The following is a 20,105-nucleotide window of genomic DNA, read 5'->3' on the forward strand; positions in this document are numbered from 1 at the left end:
TTGCATTATTCTCAAGGGTTAAGGAACGAATGGACTTAAACGTATAGCCTACTCTGAGTAAGCACTGCAATAATCAGTGTCAGTAAACGGTAAGCCAATTATGCAATACATAAGGATCACTGGTCTGAACCCGGCAGACCGCAACATTACAACAACTCGTCCCCTCCGGTTGGTTGAGTAATGATGATGGTGATGTTGATGGTGATGAAGGTGAGCCGGGAAGCTGCGCCGGCGCAGTGCTTGCCAACAGCAGCAGCAGCAGCTCCTAGTGTACACAGAGAGATCCGGGAGCGCCTGAGGAAAACCTGCGCGTACACTGAAGGGAAGAGGAAGGAAAGGAGCTTATTTGGCTCTTCCTATTCGAAACCACTCCTCGCTGGACCAGAGAGAGTGAGACATCTATCCGATAGAAGACTCAACTGGACTTTTCCCACAACAAGGTAAAGTAAGAAGTTTATTTTTTCCTTATATTTCCTGTTAGTCCAGTGGCGACACCCTTTATCACAGACTTGCGATTCCACTCACCAACTGTTACTCACATGTTCATACAACTCGTATATCTCGCTGCCGATTATATTCGTTTTTGTTTTTGTTTCACTAAAGGCTCGTTCTTACGCCCTTCAATCAAATATGTCCTTTCTTATAAACTGAAAAATTATCGGCTATCTATGTTTCCATCGAGACAACTTTTCGTAAGATAGCTAATAAACATAAATGCAATACTTCAAATAATATTTTATTATGATAAAGTATGCTCGTGTTCTGCGAGTCTTATACTGAAGGGTGAGATGCAGTTGCGGCTGGTGCATTTTTATTCAGTGGGGGCTGCATCAAAAATCAAGCACACAAGCAACCAGGTAGCCTATCACAAACCAGTTTATTTCAATACATAAAGGGGCCTCTCGTTGTATAATGACACATGTTTAGTTTACGTTGTTTGAGGTAAGCCTACTTAAAATGTTTTTTTTTAATATAATAATCATTGCTTACATTATTTGTTATAGTTAAAATAATAAAGTAAGCAAAACGTTAGCAACTCTCGGATTCAGATGTAGTCATTGGAGTTATGATGAGGAGATCCGCAGTCTCGGAGAAAGTCTCCTGAGCATTGTTCTCCATGAGAGATGGAGATGTAACAGAGCCACAGCACCGCTGCAGTACTTGAACTCATCATTGTTGTAGATGACCGTATTATAGCAATGATCGTGTTACAGATTATTAATTGGCAGCCTTCAGATAAATGTTGTTACGACAGGTGCCATGTGCCCCCACAAGTTCATATCTCTTGCCTTGAGGGGAGCGAATTGCAAATCTACAAATTAGAACAAGAGTAAATGGGCAAAGATTTTTTCGCTCCAGGCCGGAAACAGTTTTTAATCTACATTTTATAGCAGATTATACATTTTACTCTCTAACTATATATTAACCTTGCTCATTAATATATATATTCTTAAGTCTTAGGGTGGTTGTTGTTGTTGTTGTTGTTGTTGTTGTTGTTTTCCTTCTTCAAATTCATAGTAGCGCCCTCTATTGGCCGCCCCATGTCAAATGTGCCAGCTGCCTAGGGATCAATACTGCTGATAGTCAATCTGTCGCTCCGTCCATCCAAGCCAGCAGCCTAATGACACCTGCCTCCCTAGGGCACTGCAACTGTGGTCATTATGTTGATAAGTAACCTATACAGTATGCCCTATATTTGTTGTCCAGCCCCACCACCTCAGGTGGTGGGGCTGAAGGGGGGGATTGATGCATTATGTCGGAAACATGAGCCCAGCTATGAGGTTCACTGTGCTGCTGGACCACCCCGCTCAGCTGCTCGATAGACTAGAGACATGTGACCCCAGGGCTTATATTGTTCTTGGCAATGAGCTTGAAAACAAGCAGATTTCTTATGGCTGGCCCCTTTGTGTGGCCCCTGTGAATGTGCACACTAAACGCCTTAGCAGATACAGAGCCCATCAAATGCGTCATGTGATACAGGATTACACAGCCAGAGGTTCGAGTTGGGACCGGTTGGGGGGTAGGATACAGAGGCCTACTTGGTAGAATGTATCCAAAGTGGCAGAGAGAAGGCCAGGCCCTAGAGACAGACAGTACCCAGGGAGACAGACAGGTGCCAGAGAGACAGGCAGGCCCCAGAGTGACAGACAAGCATCAACACATTCACACACATCACACTATGCTGTCACACAAACCTTGTATTATAAACATAACGTGACACAATGTTGATGTGCTCATGTGGTTCAGAAGTGGTCCTTTTGAGAGTCTATTGGCCATTTATTCACATGAAGAAAAAGTTTCACCAAGCGATGTGATGGACAGACACTTTGATTGTGTTTAACCTGAAAGAAAAACATTCTTTTGTTTACCCCTATAATGAGTGTTATCCGATGTCTTACCGACTAGATTCTGCTTCTAACATCTCACAATCCCCTGCTGTACTAGCAGTCATCCCGGTCCCCATAAGTACAGCCACACTGCACCGTTTCAGATGTTTTCATGGGCCGCTGACCCAGCCTTGACAGTGCAGCCTTGTGGATCTGACCCAGTGATGGCTCCCTTATAGTCAGATAGGCATCTCTCCCTGCACCGGCCGTGCTGCCTTTCCATCTGGACAGTTTAAGAGCCGTGTGAGTGGACAGCCTTGGTCACTAATGGGGCCAGCTTTGCAACTGATGCCCCCGGCAGGTTACCATGGAGACGAGTGTGTTTTGCAGTGATTGTGTAGCGGTGGGGATGTGGAATAGATACTGACCGTGAAGTTCACATACTCTTTCTCTGGTCCTTGAGAGAGAGTCTCTCAGGGCCGATGGACAAGTGAAAGGTGCTGTAGGTACGATTTAAGAGCTATAATTTGAGTTGAAAATACTACGGCCATCCGGCAGCTTTTAGTGAGTGAAATACTCTTTTGATTTAAGACCGCACTCAATTAATTTCTGACCAATCCGGAAATCTCTTCCTTGATTGGAACACTTCTCAATGCTGGAGAAACATAGGAAAGGAAGGATCAGAGAGGGGAGTTTCTTTTCAAAATCTAGCTCTGTTTCACCCTTGTAGCATTTTTGTCATTACAACTACCTAATCTTAGTTTTGAAATATAATGTTCACAAAATTGTGTTAAAATAGAAACGGTTACATTAAGGCAACTGGTAGTTGTATTTAAGAGATTTTGAGAGTTAGGATCCAGTAATGTAAGGATCATCAATGAAGGGCCATAATGCATCATGGGTATCTTGATAAGTGGTTATTGCTGGCTAATAAACCCAATACAGAGAGTGTGTTGATCACCTGTCGGCAGGGAGCCAGGTGTGGCCTTTTTGGGGAGCAGAACAGGTGCAAGAGAGGAGATGATTAACAGAGGTTGCCTGAGAGATACAGACCGTTTGGTGTGGTTGGGTGTCCCTTGTAGAAAGTGAGACTGGACAGATGCTGTCGTTCTGGGTAGATCATACTGTCACTGCCTGTAAAGGCATAATTTAGCTATGAGAAGGCCTGGTGGAGTGTTGTGGCCACGTTGTTAATAAAGATTAACCTGTTTTCTTGCAAACATGTTGCTGGTTCCTTCCTCAAACCCTGAGGCCTGCCAGTAACTTGCAACATCAACGTTGTAACAAGCGTTTCCCTGTCACTTGGTGTGCAAGTCCTCCTTGTAACTAGTCCTCAGTACAATGGGACCTCTGAAACTTGTTCTATAGATCATATACGAATCATATAGTATATACGAATCAGCTGATGATTTTGACAAACTGCGGGATAAGGTAAGGCAATGTCACGATTAGGGGATTGAGTAGCTGTCCCTGGGTGGGTTGTGGTGACCTTGTGCTCTTAGCAAGGCTATTTAGCTCGCACCCCTCGGACACAGGGCTGTTCAGACGACCTGACAGAGCAGAAGCCATATCATTTAGTGACCATTTAAATTAGGAGAGAAATGTTATCTCACCATATATAAAGGAGGTAGAGGTTAAAGATGCCTGATCCATCAAATCGATCTGCTATTGGCTGGGGGTGCTACGACAATTTAGCCCCCTGAATAGATCTTTGCAGATCACTTCACAGATCACTTCAATGGATCACTTTGAGTGATCTGTTAAATGTTAAACGTTGACCTCTGACCTCCAGATGGCCTCCAACGACTCCCGGCTCCAGCAGCCGCCCACCCAGAAGGACGCAGCGGACCAGAACTTCGACTACATGTTCAAGCTGCTGATCATCGGCAACAGCAGTGTGGGCAAGACGTCCTTCCTCTTCCGCTACGCGGACGACTCCTTCACCTCCGCCTTTGTCAGCACCGTTGGCATCGACTTCAAGGTGAAGACGGTGTTCCGGAATGACAAGAGGATCAAACTGCAGATCTGGGTGAGTCAGGTCACCGGCTCACCGCTATGCAGACCTGGGTTGGTGAGGTCAGCTAGAGTCATGTGGAGGAGCAAGGCAGTGTTCACACGTTGCAAAGGATCAGCCGTCTTATAGCATACACCAAAACACACACACACACACACAGTCACTCTCTCTCTCTCTATACCATGCACACATTCTACACTAAAGAGCTGACACACCCCAATTGCTCCAATAAGTGAAGGTGAAGTATGAGGTCCCCAGATTCTAGGGGTATTATTAGTAGTGAGTGGAGAAGCTATATGTACAATGCATAGCTCTGCACTATTGAGGAGCATAACACAATGCCTGCATGTGTGACAATGACTGTTAGCCTGTGAGTGTGTAGTGCTGGCAGGGTAGCCCACATATATGCACCGCCAAAGAGGAACTCCTGTCGGGTTAATGATTAACTCTGTCAGCCTTCCCGAGGTGCAACCCCTTTAGTGCTGTTTAACTTCCGAGCTAACCATTTAAATGCCAACTACCTTCATTCGCACCACCTCCAAGCTCACTAGTGTCCAAGCGAACCACCTCCCTGCTGCACACCTCATCCTAACATCCTAACATCCTTCATGCCAACCTTCTCCATGCTATCTAGCCTCCTGCTTCACTGCCAAGTACAATAGGATATTCGGGCGTGCCCTAATGATCTTCTAGGTTTGAGGAAATGGTGCCAGTATGTAGAGAGGGCAAACACTTTTTAAAACACTGTTTATCTATGGTTTGAAATATCTGCCAGTCACCTCAGATCTGGGGTCACGGGGCGCACAGTGGTAGCACAACTGCCTCCCAGAAGGTGTGCAGGGGGAACGTTCTGCATGGAGTGTGTATGTTCTTCCTGTGTTCACAAAGACAAGGGACTACACCTGGAGTTGGTTCCAGGGACTACACTAGCTCCCTAGCTCGGACTGATGTAGTAGTTGACCATGGGATGAATAAGTATATCATAACCTGGAGCTGCCACACATGTATCACAGGCCTTTGTCGTTTTGACACACAGGTGGATTATCTTGCTCTCTGTTGATGCTTAAAGTTATACTGAAATGAACTTTGTGAGAGCCTTGGTGCAGTCTAACAAACTCTCAAACATACAGACAGACTCACACTCACACAGGAAGGAGTGGCTTGGGTGTCAGACTCCAATCCCAAGGAATTGGTTCAATCCCAAAGTCAACCAAGATTCTAACCTCTTCCTATTCATTAAAGTATGTAACCCAACCCTAACCCTAACCCTTCTTATCTTAATTACTTGTAACTTAACTCATCTTGAACATAAAACTCAATTCATCTTAATAACATGTAACTTCAGTCATCTTGATAACATATAACCTAATTGATCCTAATAACATCTAACCTCACCCATCTTACCAACTGTAGTCATAATTATTTGCTAGCAGCTAGACGTTAAATAGTCAATTCAAATGACAGCATAGTAAACATCCGCTCACACACAGACACACAGACACACAGACACACACACACACACACACACACACACACACACACACACACACACACACACACACACACACACACACACACACACACACACACACACACACACACAAACAGTGCAGCTGTAGACTTCAGGTGTGCCGAACAGACATGCTTTGCGACCATTTTTAAAAACAAATAATTCTGGCCTCCCAAGTGTTGCAGCTGGGAGCTTTGTGTGTGTGTGTGTGTGTGTGTGTGTGTGTGTGTGTGTGTGTGTGTGTGTGTGTGTGTGTGTGTGTGTGTGTGTGTGTGTGTGTGTGTGTGTGTGTGTGTGTGTGTGTGTGTTTGTTTGTTCATGGGGAGGGGGTTGCTGGGATGGTGTTAGAGTGTGCCAGGTCTTTGTGTGGCCCGCTCATATAAACCAGGTGACGCTTGTATAGTGATAAGGGGGAGCGCTGACGTCAATGCACCCGCTCCCGGTCCTCGCTCCTCAGGCAGCGTGCATCCGTTTGAGGGCCCCGCCTTTGTCTCCAGCGAGGATCTGGTTACCACAACAAAGGAGGCGTTCTGTTTGTCCAGAGTTTGGCGGATTATACCTGGCCAAATATTTGATTGTGGATTTGCATGACTCAGAGTAACGCTGAGCTGCTACATTTGGTATAGAGGTGTACAGGGAACTGCCCTTGGCATGATGCAAGCGCTCTGGCGGTTAGGCTATTGTTAGCTCGTTAGGATCATCTGTATAGCTTGTTGTGAGTCGGTTGTTAGCTTACGTTTCGCTTGTTGTTAGGATGTTGTAAGCTTCTTGTTTGACTGTTATGACCTTCGGTTAAGCTTGTTGTTAGCATGTTGTAGAATTATTGTTAGCTTGTGGTTGGCTTGTTGTTAAATAGTTGTTTGCTAGTTGAACACATATTTTTTGCCTGTTCTTGGCTAGTTATACGCTTATTGTTAAGGGTATTGTATGCTTGCTGTTAGCATGTTGTACTCTTGTTCTTAGCTTGTGAGGGATTAATTATCATGCAGTGCTTCTTGTTTGATTCCCCTGGGTTCTTTGAGGTTGTTAGTCCCTTAGTCCCTGCTCTCTCTCTCTCTGGTCCTCCTTGAAGGACCAGCAGGGACCTAGAACAATCCTGACAATAATAGAACATTCATGAACCTCAATGGCCCCTGGTTACCTGGACGACCAGTGCACTCCCCCTCCCCATCCTCCTCCTCCTGCAATGAGAAGATCAGTGAAGACACACACACACCCACACACACACACACACACACACACACACACACACACACACACACACACACACACACACACACACACACACACACACACACACACACACACACACACACGGACCTGATGCAAACAAGGAATACAGATTTGTCGTCAGGTAAACATTAGGGAGGGGCTGGGTTTTATTCATTGCTCAATTTTGTGTGTGTGTGTGTGTGTGTGTGTGTGTGTGTGTGTGTGTGTGTGTGTGTGTGTGTGTGTGTGTGTGTGTGTGTGTGTGTGTGTGTGTGTGTGTGTGTGTGTGTGTGTGTGTGCGTGCATTGTGTGTGTGTGCTTACGTTATTGCCTAAGGTAATCTGATCGGCATGAAAATGTAATATCCATCGGCCTGGTAGTCTTCTCCCTCTGTCTCTCTCTATTTCTTTCTCCCCCCCTCTCTCTTTCTCTCTCTCTCTCTCTCTCTCTCTTTCTCTCTCGTTATGATTCTGTCTCTTTCTCTGCCATCTGTCTCTCTCTCTCTGTTGATCTTTCTGTCTCGTTGTTTTCTCTCCCTTTTCTCATTGTATATTTCTATAAAATCCGGTGGCATTGTTTGCAGACTGGTTTCCGAGTCAGAACTTTGTAACGCTATCAAGGATCGTCATGGCAACACAGCAGCGGGCAGGAGAGCCTGACTTCCTGTTTGGGTTCCCTGTGATTGGTTTTCCCCTGCTTGTAGATAGCGTGTTCTCCCTGCCCTGGTTTCCTCCTGTTGACCACCCTAACCAAACATTACATTACAGTGTGTTACAGTAGGTTATGTGACATTAGTATTATCTTCTATAAAAAACACATTACATCTTGCTGCATTATGTCTCATACAACAACAACAAACCCATCCCATCCTTATTTTGGATTTAAGTGGTCCCCTGTCAATAAAGTATGAACAAGTCTCATGCTCCTGTAATAGTGTTGTGTTGCGCTTAGTGGAGTAGTGTGTGTTTGACTTAATTTATTTCATAAATACATGAACATTGTGAACAGTGCTTTTGTTCATGTTTACATCTATAATATTACCCACTGAAACCCACAGCGCCACCTTGTGGCCGAACACCTGCATTTTAGTCATGAGTCATTATGAACCATTGTGTGCTGCGTTGTCCCTGAAGGACACGGCAGGACAGGAGCGGTACCGGACCATCACCACCGCATACTACCGGGGCGCCATGGGCTTCCTGCTCATGTATGACATCACAAACCAGGAGTCATTCAACGCTGTCCAAGACTGGTGAGTTGAGCATGTCAACGGGATATGTGTCAATGAGTATGTATACAAACCATGATGTTGGGATCATGAGTATGTACGTAAACCCGGGATAACGAGTGTGTTGTGGGTCTCCCAGGGCGACGCAGATCAAGACGTACTCGTGGGACAACGCCCAGGTGATCATGGTGGGGAACAAGTGTGACCTGGAGGACGACCGCATCGTCCCCACGGAGGACAGCCAGCGCTTGGCCGAGGAGCTCGGTGAGGACGCCTCTGTCGACACGATCTACACTACACGTTTCTATACTGCCTCCACTATTTGTTTCTCTCTGTCTACTCTACACTATATACGCTATGTTTCTATACTTCTACACGATCTACCTAATCCGTTTCTACACAACGTATATACGTTTGTATATGCGTCATATATATATATATATACGTTTATATTTACGTTGTACATTTAATGCCACCTAACAGTGATGATAGCTTTCTCTACCAGTTGCGGTGTGTCAAAATGTGTCATCTTCTGTAGGTTCAGTTTTGACTCGAGAGTTATTATCGTTTTTTTCCTTTTCATTACCTAATTCTTCCTCATTAGCTAGTAGAAAGTGCATCTTAGTTACACACAATTAGAGACGTATCCATCAACAATCCAACATCAAAGTGTTGGATTGTTGGATCGTTTCCCCGGTTGATGACACACTGTCCATGCGTCTGAATCCTATCCATAATAAGGGTCTGCTACACATCCCCCGCTCCAGACTGCAACAAAAAGGTGACCGGGCCTTCACTGTAGCTGCTCCGCGCTTGTTGAACCAACTGCCACCCGACATACGTGATGCCCCCTCCATTTATGCCTTTAAATCAAGGCTCAAAACCCATCTGTTCAACCTTGCCTTCCCTCCCCATTAACTATCTGACCTCTGCACTACTGCCTTTGTTGTGTGTGGATGTCCGGTTTCATGTCTTTTATTTGTATTTTATTCTAATGTTATTTTGCCTTCATCTTTGCCTACTGTATGCACTATGTACAGCACTTTGGTTAGTGCAAACACATTATAAATGTGCTTTTATTAATAAATGTTACTTACTAACTTGCTTACTTGTCCGTCTGCGTCCAGGGTTCCAGTTCTTCGAGGCGAGTGCTAAGGACCACATCAACGTGAAGCAGGTGTTTGAACGGCTGGTGGACATCATCTGTGAGAAGATGAGCGAGAGCTTGGAGGGGGACTCTGGGATGCTGGGGAACCAGCGCAACATGGCAATGCAGGACGGCCCCCCGGACGGACAGGGGGGCTGCGCCTGCTGAACTGTTGATCTGCACACACACCCCGGCCGCACTGCCCGACGCACACACAAAAACACAAGTACACAAACTCACTCTTTCTTCTGCCCAACCTCACACACATCCATAACAAGGCATCCCATAATCAATAATACATTGAGTTTTATCCTTCTCGCTCGCTCTCTCCCTCCTTCTCTCTCTCTTCTCTCTCTCTCTCTCTCTCTCTCTCTCTCTCTCTCTCTCTCTCTCTCTCTCTCTCTCTCTCTCTCTCTCTCTCTCAATCTCTTTCTCTTTGCTTTGACGTTTTCTCTCAAACTGTCATTTCTTTTGTTATCCTCTCTCAAACACACGCTGCCACGTGAACACACACGCACACAGCCATCCCTAGCATTGTGCTCTGTGGCCTTAACACACTATCCAGTGCTGTCCATCATGATGTTGTCATCGTCTTTGCAGGAAACTCTTGCTCTGGTAGAGGAGTCTAAAGTTCACTGAAAAGACCCCCATCCGAGAGACCTCATTGTAGGACTAACACAGGTGTGGTAATTATGGGTCTGCTCCTTCTATGAACAAAGTCATGGGTAGAAGAGTAAGTAGACTGGACTAGTGAAGATAAGTCTACGAGGTGCCCTGGTACATAGCACAGTAGACATATATACATAGACACCGCATTGGCATTTGTGTCGTACTTTAACGTTGCTGCCATAATTGGGAGCCCAAGACTTGACTTTAAACGAGTAAAAGGGGAGCTATGGTTTTCCTGGATTAAAAGCACCTATACATTTCTCAACCGATCTCAATAAGTTGTTTTTATTCAGGAACGCAGCAACAGCTCCAAGCAGTCAATGCGGCGTCTGTGTATGTATTACTCAGCCCAAAAGTAGTAAACTCATAATTAGTTTTATAAGCCACACTTGTGTTTGTCATATGGTGACGCCTCCATGGAAAAAGGGTATGTTACTACAAATAACGTCCCCAACAACTGAACTCCAGAAGATCATTGACAAGACATTTGATTAGTAGATCAGAATCACCTTCTGATCAGGTCCCTTAGAGCCATGGCCATCCCCTCTCCCTCCCTCCCAGACTGAACCGAACTACGCACTAACTATACATGCTGGTAGTATGTTTTAGAATACAATCAAGTGCCCAAATATTAAAGTTGTATTTAACTAATGTATTCAACCAATCACAACCAGAGAGAATGAGTGTTTAGAATGACTAACACTTTTTTTTAATTGTGTTTTATCCTGTTGTTGCTGCCTTTTCCCCAAATCAATGATCTTCATCCTGAAATTTGACAGGCTCTCTACGTCAAAATGAAATTTTAAATCATGGTTATGGACTACACATCCGTTTTGTACGGACTACTCTCCTTGTACTAAACGATGCATCCCCTTCTCAGAAATTCTGCTCCAGGGCTTGTTGCTTATCAGTAAGGTAATGCCTTAAACCCATCCTCACTGAACATTGAAAGCTTTATCAGAACCGAGAAGATAAATTCTGCTTTTGATAAGATTGATTCAGCATCTGAGCGAGACTGCACTAGACTGGTGACTGCTCCAGGATGTGGAATTGATAATTGTTGGGCCTTCTCCCAGCACGCCTTGATAACCTTTCCCCCTGATGTCCTCCGGCATGTGCCTTGTCCCGCATTACGCGTGTGCTGCATGCGCCATACACAGCCATGGCCCGACACCGCTACGTTAGCATACAAGCTAACCTGCAAAATGACGCGCTTCGTTGGCAAATAACTAAAGTTGTGTTTTCTTGTACCGTTTTCCGTCCAAACATTCTGAAAGGGAACACACTGTGCTGTAGAAATGTGACTACTAAATATTCGTACTACTGTAAGGGAGAAGGTTAAAGGTCATCTGGAAACTTTAGGGTTTGTGTTGTACCTAAGTCAGGTTAAAAACAGGGCGTTGGTGCCTTACGATGCACTTCATCGTGCCTATAAAGTATTCACTTTAATGCTGAGCAGAAGATATGTGCAGAGTGCAACTGTTTACCTTTTATTTAGTGTTGAATGTCCGGCAGTTTGCCATTGTGCGTTTACTGTGCTAGGTCCTGTGCCTTTTTAAATGGAGCAATCAGGGGTGATGAGGATCGGTCAACAGCAAATAACAAAAAACAGCATCCGCTAGGCAATGCTGAAGGCGATGTTTGGTGTTTACGATGAACCAAAAAAGTCCACCACCAAGAGAAGGGTTACTTTTTTCGATTCCAACGTTACTGCCGTTGTAGCTGCCAAACGTTACGTTGCTTTGCCAAATGCTGTCCAACACAGGTCAAAAAGGTGGACCAAGCTCGCCATAAAGTGGTCACTCCCTTCTATTGTGTAAGGTGTTTGGTCAGCCAGCCCATCTGTCCACTGTTGATTACTTGAGGGCTGTTCACTAGCAGTAGCGGGGATGCTATCAGATCATCTGCCCACTGTCCTTCGGATCCAGGCTACACTGGATGGGCCAGATGGCCGAACTTGATGCTACTATAGAGAAAGATGTTTCTGGAGTTGTCAGGTGAAACATTCGCCAGAGGCATGTCGTGTGTACCATTGCGGAAGACGTTGGGCAGGGCTTTGTTATATCCTTTGTGGTTTTGTTCAGCATTATGTTTCATTCCAGATTAGTTCCTTTTTAAGAGAAACCGCAGTTGGTCACGTTTGGAGTTGCTGCTCCTTGGTTTTAGATAATGTTGTCAACCTTGTTAGGAAAATAATATAGAAATACACATGGAAATGAAATTGGTCTGTATGTAAAAAATGAATAAAGAATCCTATTCATAAAAGCGAAATTGCACACATCATTTTTTTTCTGGGGATTGTATGCACAATGTTTAAATATGCTGACCAGGTCCGTTGTAGCCTTCTAGCTTCAGAAGAACATTTGAAAGGCATGGCTGACGACAGCTTCTATAATTTATGACCAACCTGTGTGCTACCGCTAAATGTGCTGCGTTATTGGTTATCAGGAGAAGCAGACAAGCCACAGTTTGTCACCTCACAACAATTCTTATGTCCTGGGGCCCCCTTTCCCAGGCCCGTGGCAAAGTTAACCACCACTTCCTTCTCGGGTCGCTCTCTGAGAAGAAACGATCTGTAGTTTCAATTGAGAAGGTTTAAGGCGATTGAGAAACCAGATTTTATTGATGAGTTTAGAGGTTCTTTATTAATCCCACACGGGCTATTCGTCATAGATTGTAGTGTAAATAATGGATTGACTGACATTTAAAGTTGAGTATCGCAGGTTAATTGAGAAGTAGGCTTGCGCCAGAATGTAGCAAAACACGACGGCTCGAAGACCCAAGTGCTGGCTCAAAGACCCAAGTGCTGTCTCAAGTGCTCCTCCAGTGTTGGGACGGGTGGGGATGCGCTCCCTGGACTTATCGCGACAGCAGCGCTCGTAATTCAGATAACACGGTTTTAGGAGAGCGCGCGCGGGTGCTGCTGGCAGATAAGGAACCGTTAAGAAGTCTCCTTGCGTGCGCAAACTGGTCCCACGTGTGGTTTCCGTTACTTGGCGCGTGGTCCTGGGTCGCACCTCAAGAACAAAGGACAGGACAAACGAACTATACAATTGTTTTAGGACATGATATTAATATAGTATAATAATAATTAGCCTATTCATGCATATTATTTCTCCTCGCATGAAAGCTCTGACATGTTGCCGAAATTGAAGGAGAAATGGTCAATTTTATGTGTCTAATCGAAGAGGTTAATATCTGTGAAGTTCATGTTTAGCACGGCCCACCAGCAGTAAAGTTGTAAACATCAATGAACTGTTTTTTCACACCCACCAATGACAGAGAGAGAGAGAGAGAGAGAGAGAGAGAGAGAGAGAGAGAGAGAGAGAGAGAGAGAGAGAGAGAGAGAGAGAGAGAGAGAGAGAGAGAGAGAGAGAGAGAGAGAGAGAGAAAACGTGTGTAAGTTCCGCCACCTCTTCCTTTTCGTTGAGAACGTAAACAGCCCAACGCTCAGCCTCCTTATCTTCAGGGTTGCAGACGTTCCGCACTGTCCATGGTATCACAATAACAAGCCTCCATCAGACACAGAAGAGAGCCGCCGAGAAGCGCATCGCCTTTCAGTTATGAAGACGAACAATAAGAAAGCTTCGAGTGTTAATTGTGTTCAGAGAGAAGTGGACAATGAAAAGTGATAACCTGAAACGATCGTTGGGCTTCTGCATGGTTTTGTTGGTCCAATTGTCCCAGTCGTCCGCTCCGAGGAACCCACAGGACTTCCAGTACAAAGGTGAGCTAATCAATTATTTCCTTTCCTAACCCTGGGACAGAAAAACACTTACAAATGCAAACAAAAGTGTTTATCTAGACCTACAACTTGGGAAACATTGAAACTTTGATATTGTTGCATTGTCTTAAATAAGTTTTCTTTAAAAGTTTAAAACATGGACTTCTTTGTTAAAAGAAAGCCTTAAACAAGCCAGTATCTAGTTGCTACGTTGTACTAATGACAGACTACACATTCATAGTCTAAATGTGTTGTTATATTTCCCAGTGTCTATGCTGCTGAGGGAGGAGCCAGCGAACCCCAAGTGTTTCGCGGAGGGACGGAAGGACTTCACCTGTTTTTGGGAGGAAGACGAGGCGACGGCCGGACATGTGGGCCGGTATTCCTTCACCTACGCCTACCAGTGAGTCCCTATGGCTATGCCTGCTAAGACAAGACCAGACCTAGGCCAGTACCAGACTGGGGGGCTGGCAGATTTAAACAACATCCTAACACTGTTGATTAAAGGAGTTAGATTAGTGCATTTGGTGGCTCAACGGAGCTCCGAGTCCATCACACATGAATGTCTGCTGATTTACACGTAAAGGTTGAGTTGAGCTCCAACGCTGCTCTCTGGTTCTCTGGTCGTCAGGAAAGAGAACAGCAGCCGGTGTCCGCTCAGGACGCACCGCGCGGCAGACGGGAAGAGGCTGTTCATCTGCCAACTGAACAACACCCAGATGTTCATCCAGATGGACATCAAGGTGGAGCGAGACAGCGTGATGATCCACAACCGAAGCCTGCTCGTGGAGCTCGCCTGTAAGTGAGGAGGGGCCCTGATACAGGGTTATAGCGGCTAGGGCAGGCTCAACTCCCAGACCAAAGGGTTCCGGGGGGAAATACTTCTGTAATGTGAGTCAGCGTATGCCACCTGGTCGGTTGCCTTTGTGACTCTCGAGCAGAGTCGAACAGTCACCCTCTGTGGCCGTGGATTCCACGGTCCACCTGGTCTTACAGGAACTGAGTTTTCTCTTGGTCTTAAAAATACCAGGGTGTCACATAATCTCTGCCTGTCGGTCTGTAGTCCTCCTAGACCCCCCGCGGAACCTGAGTGTGTCCCAGACGGAGCAGCAGGGCCAGCTGCGGGTGTCCTGGGTCCCCCCGGAGGTCAAGTACATGTCCGACAGCATGATGTACGAGGTCAGCTATGCCCCGGCCAACGGCGGCCTGCCGCAGGTGAGTTCCAGTGGACACGCCCCCCCAAAAAAACCCTGACAAGTGGGGCCCACCTGTGGGTCAGGATTATCAAGCATGAAATGCATGTTCGGTCTTATGATAATGATGATGATGTTTATTTTCGTGTCATGCCACACAAGTGGCCCGTCCCACACAGGATTACAAGACACCGATATAACTACAATGAATGTTGTACATACACAATGAATCACAATTCACTATACAATACAATAAACCGGATAAACACACCAAATATAAATGGAGATATTCCTCTTATGAGTTATCGGTAGTTAATGTGTTGAAGTCGGAGTTACAAAAATGGTCAAAAGATGGGCTCACAGGCCATAAAGGTGGGGAGCCTCTGCCCTGCGTTCTATTGGCTGCAAACACAAGCTAAGCTCAGGTCTGACCCTGCCAGGTGGAGGAGGTGCAAGCGAGGTCAGAGGTCGTGCTGAGGGGCCTGAGCCCGGGGACAATATACATGGTCCGCGCGCGCGGCAAGCTGGATGGAATCAGCTACAACGGCTACTGGAGTGCCTGGACCCAGCCTGTCTCCATGGAGACACCCCCTGCAGGTGGCTCTTCTGTCACACACACACTGACACACACAAACACACACACACACACTCGTTCACCCACACACTCATGAACAGAGACACAAACACCCACACACTCTTTTACATATTGAAGCTAGCTCAGATTATGATTGTACACTAAAGTATGCATCACCACATTGATTCATTGATTGATTCATTGATTGATTCCTTAATGGTATGTGGCCATGGTTTCATTGATTGTTTGATATATGGTTATGGCTGATTGACGAATGTCTCTGGATGGCGGTGTTCCCTGCAGGCTTTGACATCCTCATCATCTTCCTGGTGGCCATCATCTCTGTGATCGTCTTTCTGCTCTCCGTCACCCTCATCATGTCTAACCGCAGGTCCGTCACCACTGAACCCTTCTGTACCCCCAAATGGAACGTTCCCCCCTCCCAATCCTCACCCTACCATCACAAGACCCAACACGGTCAAGTCATAGCAGACCTCGGCCTACCAGTTGGTACAGTGCACTTGGTAGGCTTGTAGGCTGATCTATCCCGCTTACATATCGGTGGACCCTCCCACATGTGTTGGCAGGCACTGATGTAATCTACCATGACACCTGGTGGTGAATTAAGAGCCCCCTTTAAATGCATGAATTCATGTTTGTAATCCATATTCATTTTCCAGGTTCATTAAAAAGAAGATTTGGCCGGCCATCCCAAATCCTGAGAGCAAGTTTCAGGGCCTCTTCACCGTGTACGGAGGAGACTTCAGGGTAGGACTAATGATAATACAAACTATCCTGCGGTGTGCCCAGAACACACCGCAGGAACCTGGCTCTGTGTTACCGGTCCCAGACCTGCACCGGTGTGGCTAAGCTAACATTTGTGAACATCTGTAGCAGTGGCTAGGCTAACGTGTTCTTGTCTACCTGCAGGAGTGGCTAGGCCACACCAATGGCAGTCTGTGGCTGAGGCCAGCCTTTTACTCCTCTGAGGAGTGTCCTTCTCCACTGGAGGTCCTCTCTGAGCTCAGCCTGTGCTCCCAGCTGCCCACGCCGCCTCTTCCCCTAAAGGCCTCCAGAGCCGGGCCCGTAGAGCGACAGGGGGAGAAGTCCTCCAGGAAGGAGGAGGAGGCTTCGGGAGGCATGGGGGTGTGGCGTGAGCCGCCCCACGACCACTGGCTGATGGAGCAGCTGCGGGCGTTCAACCGGCTCGCCGTGCCCTCCTCCCAGTCCTCCCTGCTGGAGTCTCAGGACGCCTACGTCACCCTGGACGCCCAGCAGCAGGCCAGCACGGAGGTGGAGGAGCACCTGGACGACATCATGGAGGAGAGCTCCCCAATGGAGGTGCTGTTTGCCTCGTCGGAGTCCCGCTCCGATCTGGGCTCCATGCAGCGGAGCTCCGGATCCGGCCGCCTCTCCTCCGGCTCCAGCTTGGAGTACCCCAACCACACCCCCAAGGGCCCCGGGTACACCTACATGGCGGTGGCGGACTCCGGGGTCTCCATGGACTACAGTGCCATGAGCTCCGGTTGCGTCAACGTCGTCAGAAAGACACAGGTCTACAACGAGTATAAGAACGAGATCTGGTCTGAGCCGAGACCAGTGCTGACCAGACAGTCGCAGGTATACAACGGCTGGTGATCCAATGGCAAACCCTATGACTACCAGCTTACCTGCTGCTGATCCAACAGCAAGCTCAACGACTACTGGCTTACCGGCTGGTGATCCTGCTCCCTGCTATACGACTTCCAGCTTAACGCCTGGTGATCCCACAGCAAGCCCTACAATTACCAGATTACCGGCTGGTGATCCAACGCCCAGCCCTGAGACTACTGGCTTACTGGCTGGTGATCCCAGAGCAATCCCTACGGCTACCAGCTTAACGGCTGATCCTACGCCAAGCACTACGACTAGCAGCTTACCGGCTGGTGATTCTACGCCAAGCCCTACGATGAATGAATGATGAAAAGAAGCTGTGGGATGTTTAATACCTGGCATTTCTTATTGTGTGTATGTGTGTATGTGTTATATGATTGTCCGGGCAGGTCTAGTTCATTTGTAAAAAAAAATGTTTTACTTGATTTAAAGTAGTAATACAGTAACAACATGTATACTGTTAAACTATGATGTATTTTGATTTACAGAATTGTTATTTTTTAACTTTATATTTCGATAACTATGAGGATTACATATATTGACTTATATGGTTCCCTCAGGTCTATATACATGAAATATCACAATACCAATAGGATTATTTTCAGTTAAGCACTTTTGAATTAAACCAAAAGTATTCATTCTTAATTGCATGGCAATGTCTACTTCCAAATCTTTATTTGTATACATTGTCATTTTTGTTAGGTTTATGATGGTGATTTTCCTAAAATAAGAATATTCTTTGAGGTGAGGATAGGTTCACGATATTTTTTTTTAACACCAGGTCTGATGCTAAATAATCACTGCCATTTATGATGGCACAAGTCGACAAATTTTAGAATGGCTAGTAGTGGCTAATCATCCTCAGACATAAGTGAAGGGACCCTTTTAATGTAATGCTGAATATCAATGTCCGTGATTGTTGCCCAGTGTTGCAGTCACACTGTAAATAATCTAGTTATTTTCTTCTGTTAGATGTGTTCATGTTAGTTTGGTTACGGTCAAAAAGTCCAAAACATCACACCCCATCTCCTTTCCTAACCACTTTCCCTTGATGGGAAACATCGTAAGGTCAAGGAGAGTTTTGAAGCCGCATTCATATGGACTCCGGAAAAGACACCCGCAGACAACACGAAGAGTGACAACTAAAAGTGAATCTACTTTGCTGCGGTGCTCTTAACATGTTGTTTCAGTCAGGCTGTATAAACTTGGACAACCCTGTGGAAAAGTTTACTTCATTACCATGGTTGAGATTTAAACCAAAAATGTACATTAATTCTAAACAAAACATAGTTTTAAATAAAAAAAACAAAAAAACTAAAATACAACTAATACACCTGCCTAAAACTTAGGTTTCTTTTAAGTGATCTGTACAACTGAAAATCTGAAGTTTTCATCTATGTTTTTCCTTTTAAAACCTTTGTCAATATTAAAGATGATGCTATACAGCCATTGTAGTTGTCGTACTGAACAATACGATTAAGCCAGAACAGAAAAACAAGGTCAGATCAGAACAAGTGACCACAAGGTCTAAGGTGGACCAAGAAACAAGAACATAACACTGACTGCTGTGACAATAAATAACGACATATTAGCAAAAATAAGTAGAAATATAAAATAAACTATAGGATGAAATATTATTCATACTATAACATTAAGAGGATAGATAATGTAGTCACTCACACACACACTTTCTACACTGATCTAAACTCCATTGATCCGTTAGTGAAGACGACGAGCTGCCACTCCTGTGATGTGCAGTCTGCTCGGTCTGATGGGTCCATGGGCCCAGCCCCTGATAGGTCCACTCGCCACACGTCCTCCAGCCCAGCCGCAACGGCCGCGTAGCTCTCATCCCGGTCTAGAGCGCACCGCGCCGTGAAGTATCGATCCAGGACCTCGAGGACCGCCAGCATCGGGTGAGAGGAGCCAGGGTCAGCTGGCCCTACCTCGCACTCCGGCTGAAAGGAGGCGAGGAGGCGGCAGGGAGCCAGCCAAGGGGCCCGGCGCTCGAGGACCTTCGTGAGGAACGCGGTAGTGTCGAGCAGCAGGGCCGAGAGGTGAGCCGCGCACGACTGCTCCCCCTGGTGGAAGCCCCCTCCTCCTCCCGGACCGCAGAGGAAATTCTGGAGGCGGTCGACTATGATGAGGGAGGGGGCGGTGGACGAGGTGTTTTCGGGCTCGTGGAGGCTGGCCACCTGCAGGAGTAGCTCCTCCAGCGTCCGCGGATAGCAGAACTTGATCATCTGAATGGGATAAGTAATGAAATCACTTATCATGAATAATAATAATGAAAATGCAGGTAATAAAGACAAAAAAGTGAATGATTAAACGTTGTGCTATTCAAGTGAAGTTCCTTCTGAATATGAAGAATACAATTCAGTAGAATCACCCTGATTTTGGGGAGAACAGCAAAAGTGAAAACTTTCCCTCGAACATGCCATGCAACTTTCCAGCTCATGCAAATGTTGGAGTTCATCGTATTGATAATTATGTTAACTAACAAGTTACCTTCAAGCTATCGGGGCTGAGGTTAGGGAGGCAGCTTGTCACGGAAAGGGGCAGGGTCTGGATCTGGGTCCGGGTGAAGAACACTACCTTCATGCCCCTCCGGGAGGCCGCGATCAGAGCTGCGAGGAGAAGCACAGAGCGGCTCATGGTGCTCTCGCCGACCACCAGGGCGCTGCATGTTGACGATAAAGTACCGCTCACATGGTTTACCTGGCCTCCTTTCGCAATGAACGTACTAAACACGTGCGTTAAGACGTCGGCCATACTGTCAGGGGACGTATCGGAGACATCTGTCAGTCAAATTAGATGAGGTCTGACAGGGAGTGGGCATTTCATGCCACTGTTT

At 46.2% G+C, this 20,105-nt stretch overlaps 3 protein-coding genes across 5 annotated transcripts; 2 read left to right on the plus strand and 1 right to left on the minus strand.

The window, feature by feature from the left end:
• Window positions 1–215: 215 nt before the first annotated feature.
• Window positions 216–12,378, plus strand: rab3db (RAB3D, member RAS oncogene family, b). 3 transcript variants are annotated; one of them, XM_030376764.1, is made up of 5 exons: window positions 216–445; window positions 4,120–4,356; window positions 8,197–8,315; window positions 8,431–8,555; window positions 9,419–12,378. In XM_030376764.1, the coding sequence occupies exons 2-5, from the start codon at window positions 4,120–4,122 to the stop codon at window positions 9,604–9,606; spliced, it is 669 nt and encodes a 222-aa protein (XP_030232624.1). In that variant the 5' UTR covers window positions 216–445; the 3' UTR covers window positions 9,607–12,378. The 3 variants fall into 3 exon arrangements, with proteins under 3 accessions (XP_030232624.1, XP_030232614.1, XP_030232621.1); XM_030376754.1 differs by having other exon boundaries at window positions 221–440; XM_030376761.1 differs by lacking the exon at window positions 216–445 and adding an exon at window positions 3,620–3,758.
• Window positions 12,379–13,566: 1,188 nt separating this feature from the next.
• On the plus strand, window positions 13,567–18,700 carry epor (erythropoietin receptor). Its single transcript, XM_030376730.1, has 8 exons — window positions 13,567–13,834; window positions 14,099–14,234; window positions 14,463–14,629; window positions 14,895–15,046; window positions 15,465–15,621; window positions 15,902–15,989; window positions 16,279–16,366; window positions 16,529–18,700. The coding sequence occupies exons 1-8, from the start codon at window positions 13,729–13,731 to the stop codon at window positions 17,234–17,236; spliced, it is 1,602 nt and encodes a 533-aa protein (XP_030232590.1). The 5' UTR covers window positions 13,567–13,728; the 3' UTR covers window positions 17,237–18,700.
• swsap1 (SWIM-type zinc finger 7 associated protein 1) lies at window positions 18,120–20,092 on the minus strand. The gene is made up of 2 exons (XM_030376742.1): window positions 19,760–20,092; window positions 18,120–19,494 (listed from the first exon to the last, which is right to left on the minus strand). Exons 1-2 carry the CDS (start codon window positions 20,021–20,023, stop codon window positions 18,943–18,945), a joined length of 816 nt encoding a protein of 271 aa, XP_030232602.1. The 5' UTR covers window positions 20,024–20,092; the 3' UTR covers window positions 18,120–18,942.
• Between the last annotated feature and the right edge of the window lie 13 nt (window positions 20,093–20,105).

Source organism: Gadus morhua, chromosome 2 (genome assembly GCF_902167405.1).
Source record: "Gadus morhua chromosome 2, gadMor3.0, whole genome shotgun sequence".
NCBI lineage: Eukaryota > Metazoa > Chordata > Actinopteri > Gadiformes > Gadidae > Gadus > Gadus morhua.

Bases quoted from the DNA above. Each gene is read 5' to 3' on its own strand.
- rab3db (XM_030376764.1), top strand. From the start codon at position 4,120: ATGGCCTCCAACGACTCCCGGCTCCAGCAGCCGCCCACCCAGAAGGAC. The intron at 8,316-8,430 runs GTGAGTTGAGCA...TGGGTCTCCCAG, and splicing joins TTCAACGCTGTCCAAGACTG to GGCGACGCAGATCAAGACGT. The intron at 8,556-9,418 runs GTGAGGACGCCT...GTCTGCGTCCAG, and splicing joins GCGCTTGGCCGAGGAGCTCG to GGTTCCAGTTCTTCGAGGCG.
- epor (XM_030376730.1), top strand. From the start codon at position 13,729: ATGAAAAGTGATAACCTGAAACGATCGTTGGGCTTCTGCATGGTTTTG. The intron at 13,835-14,098 runs GTGAGCTAATCA...TATATTTCCCAG, and splicing joins ACAGGACTTCCAGTACAAAG to TGTCTATGCTGCTGAGGGAG. The intron at 16,367-16,528 runs GTAGGACTAATG...GTCTACCTGCAG, and splicing joins TGTACGGAGGAGACTTCAGG to GAGTGGCTAGGCCACACCAA.
- swsap1 (XM_030376742.1), bottom strand. From the start codon at position 20,023: ATGGCCGACGTCTTAACGCACGTGTTTAGTACGTTCATTGCGAAAGGA. The intron at 19,495-19,759 runs GTAACTTGTTAG...TATCCCATTCAG, and splicing joins TCAGCCCCGATAGCTTGAAG to ATGATCAAGTTCTGCTATCC.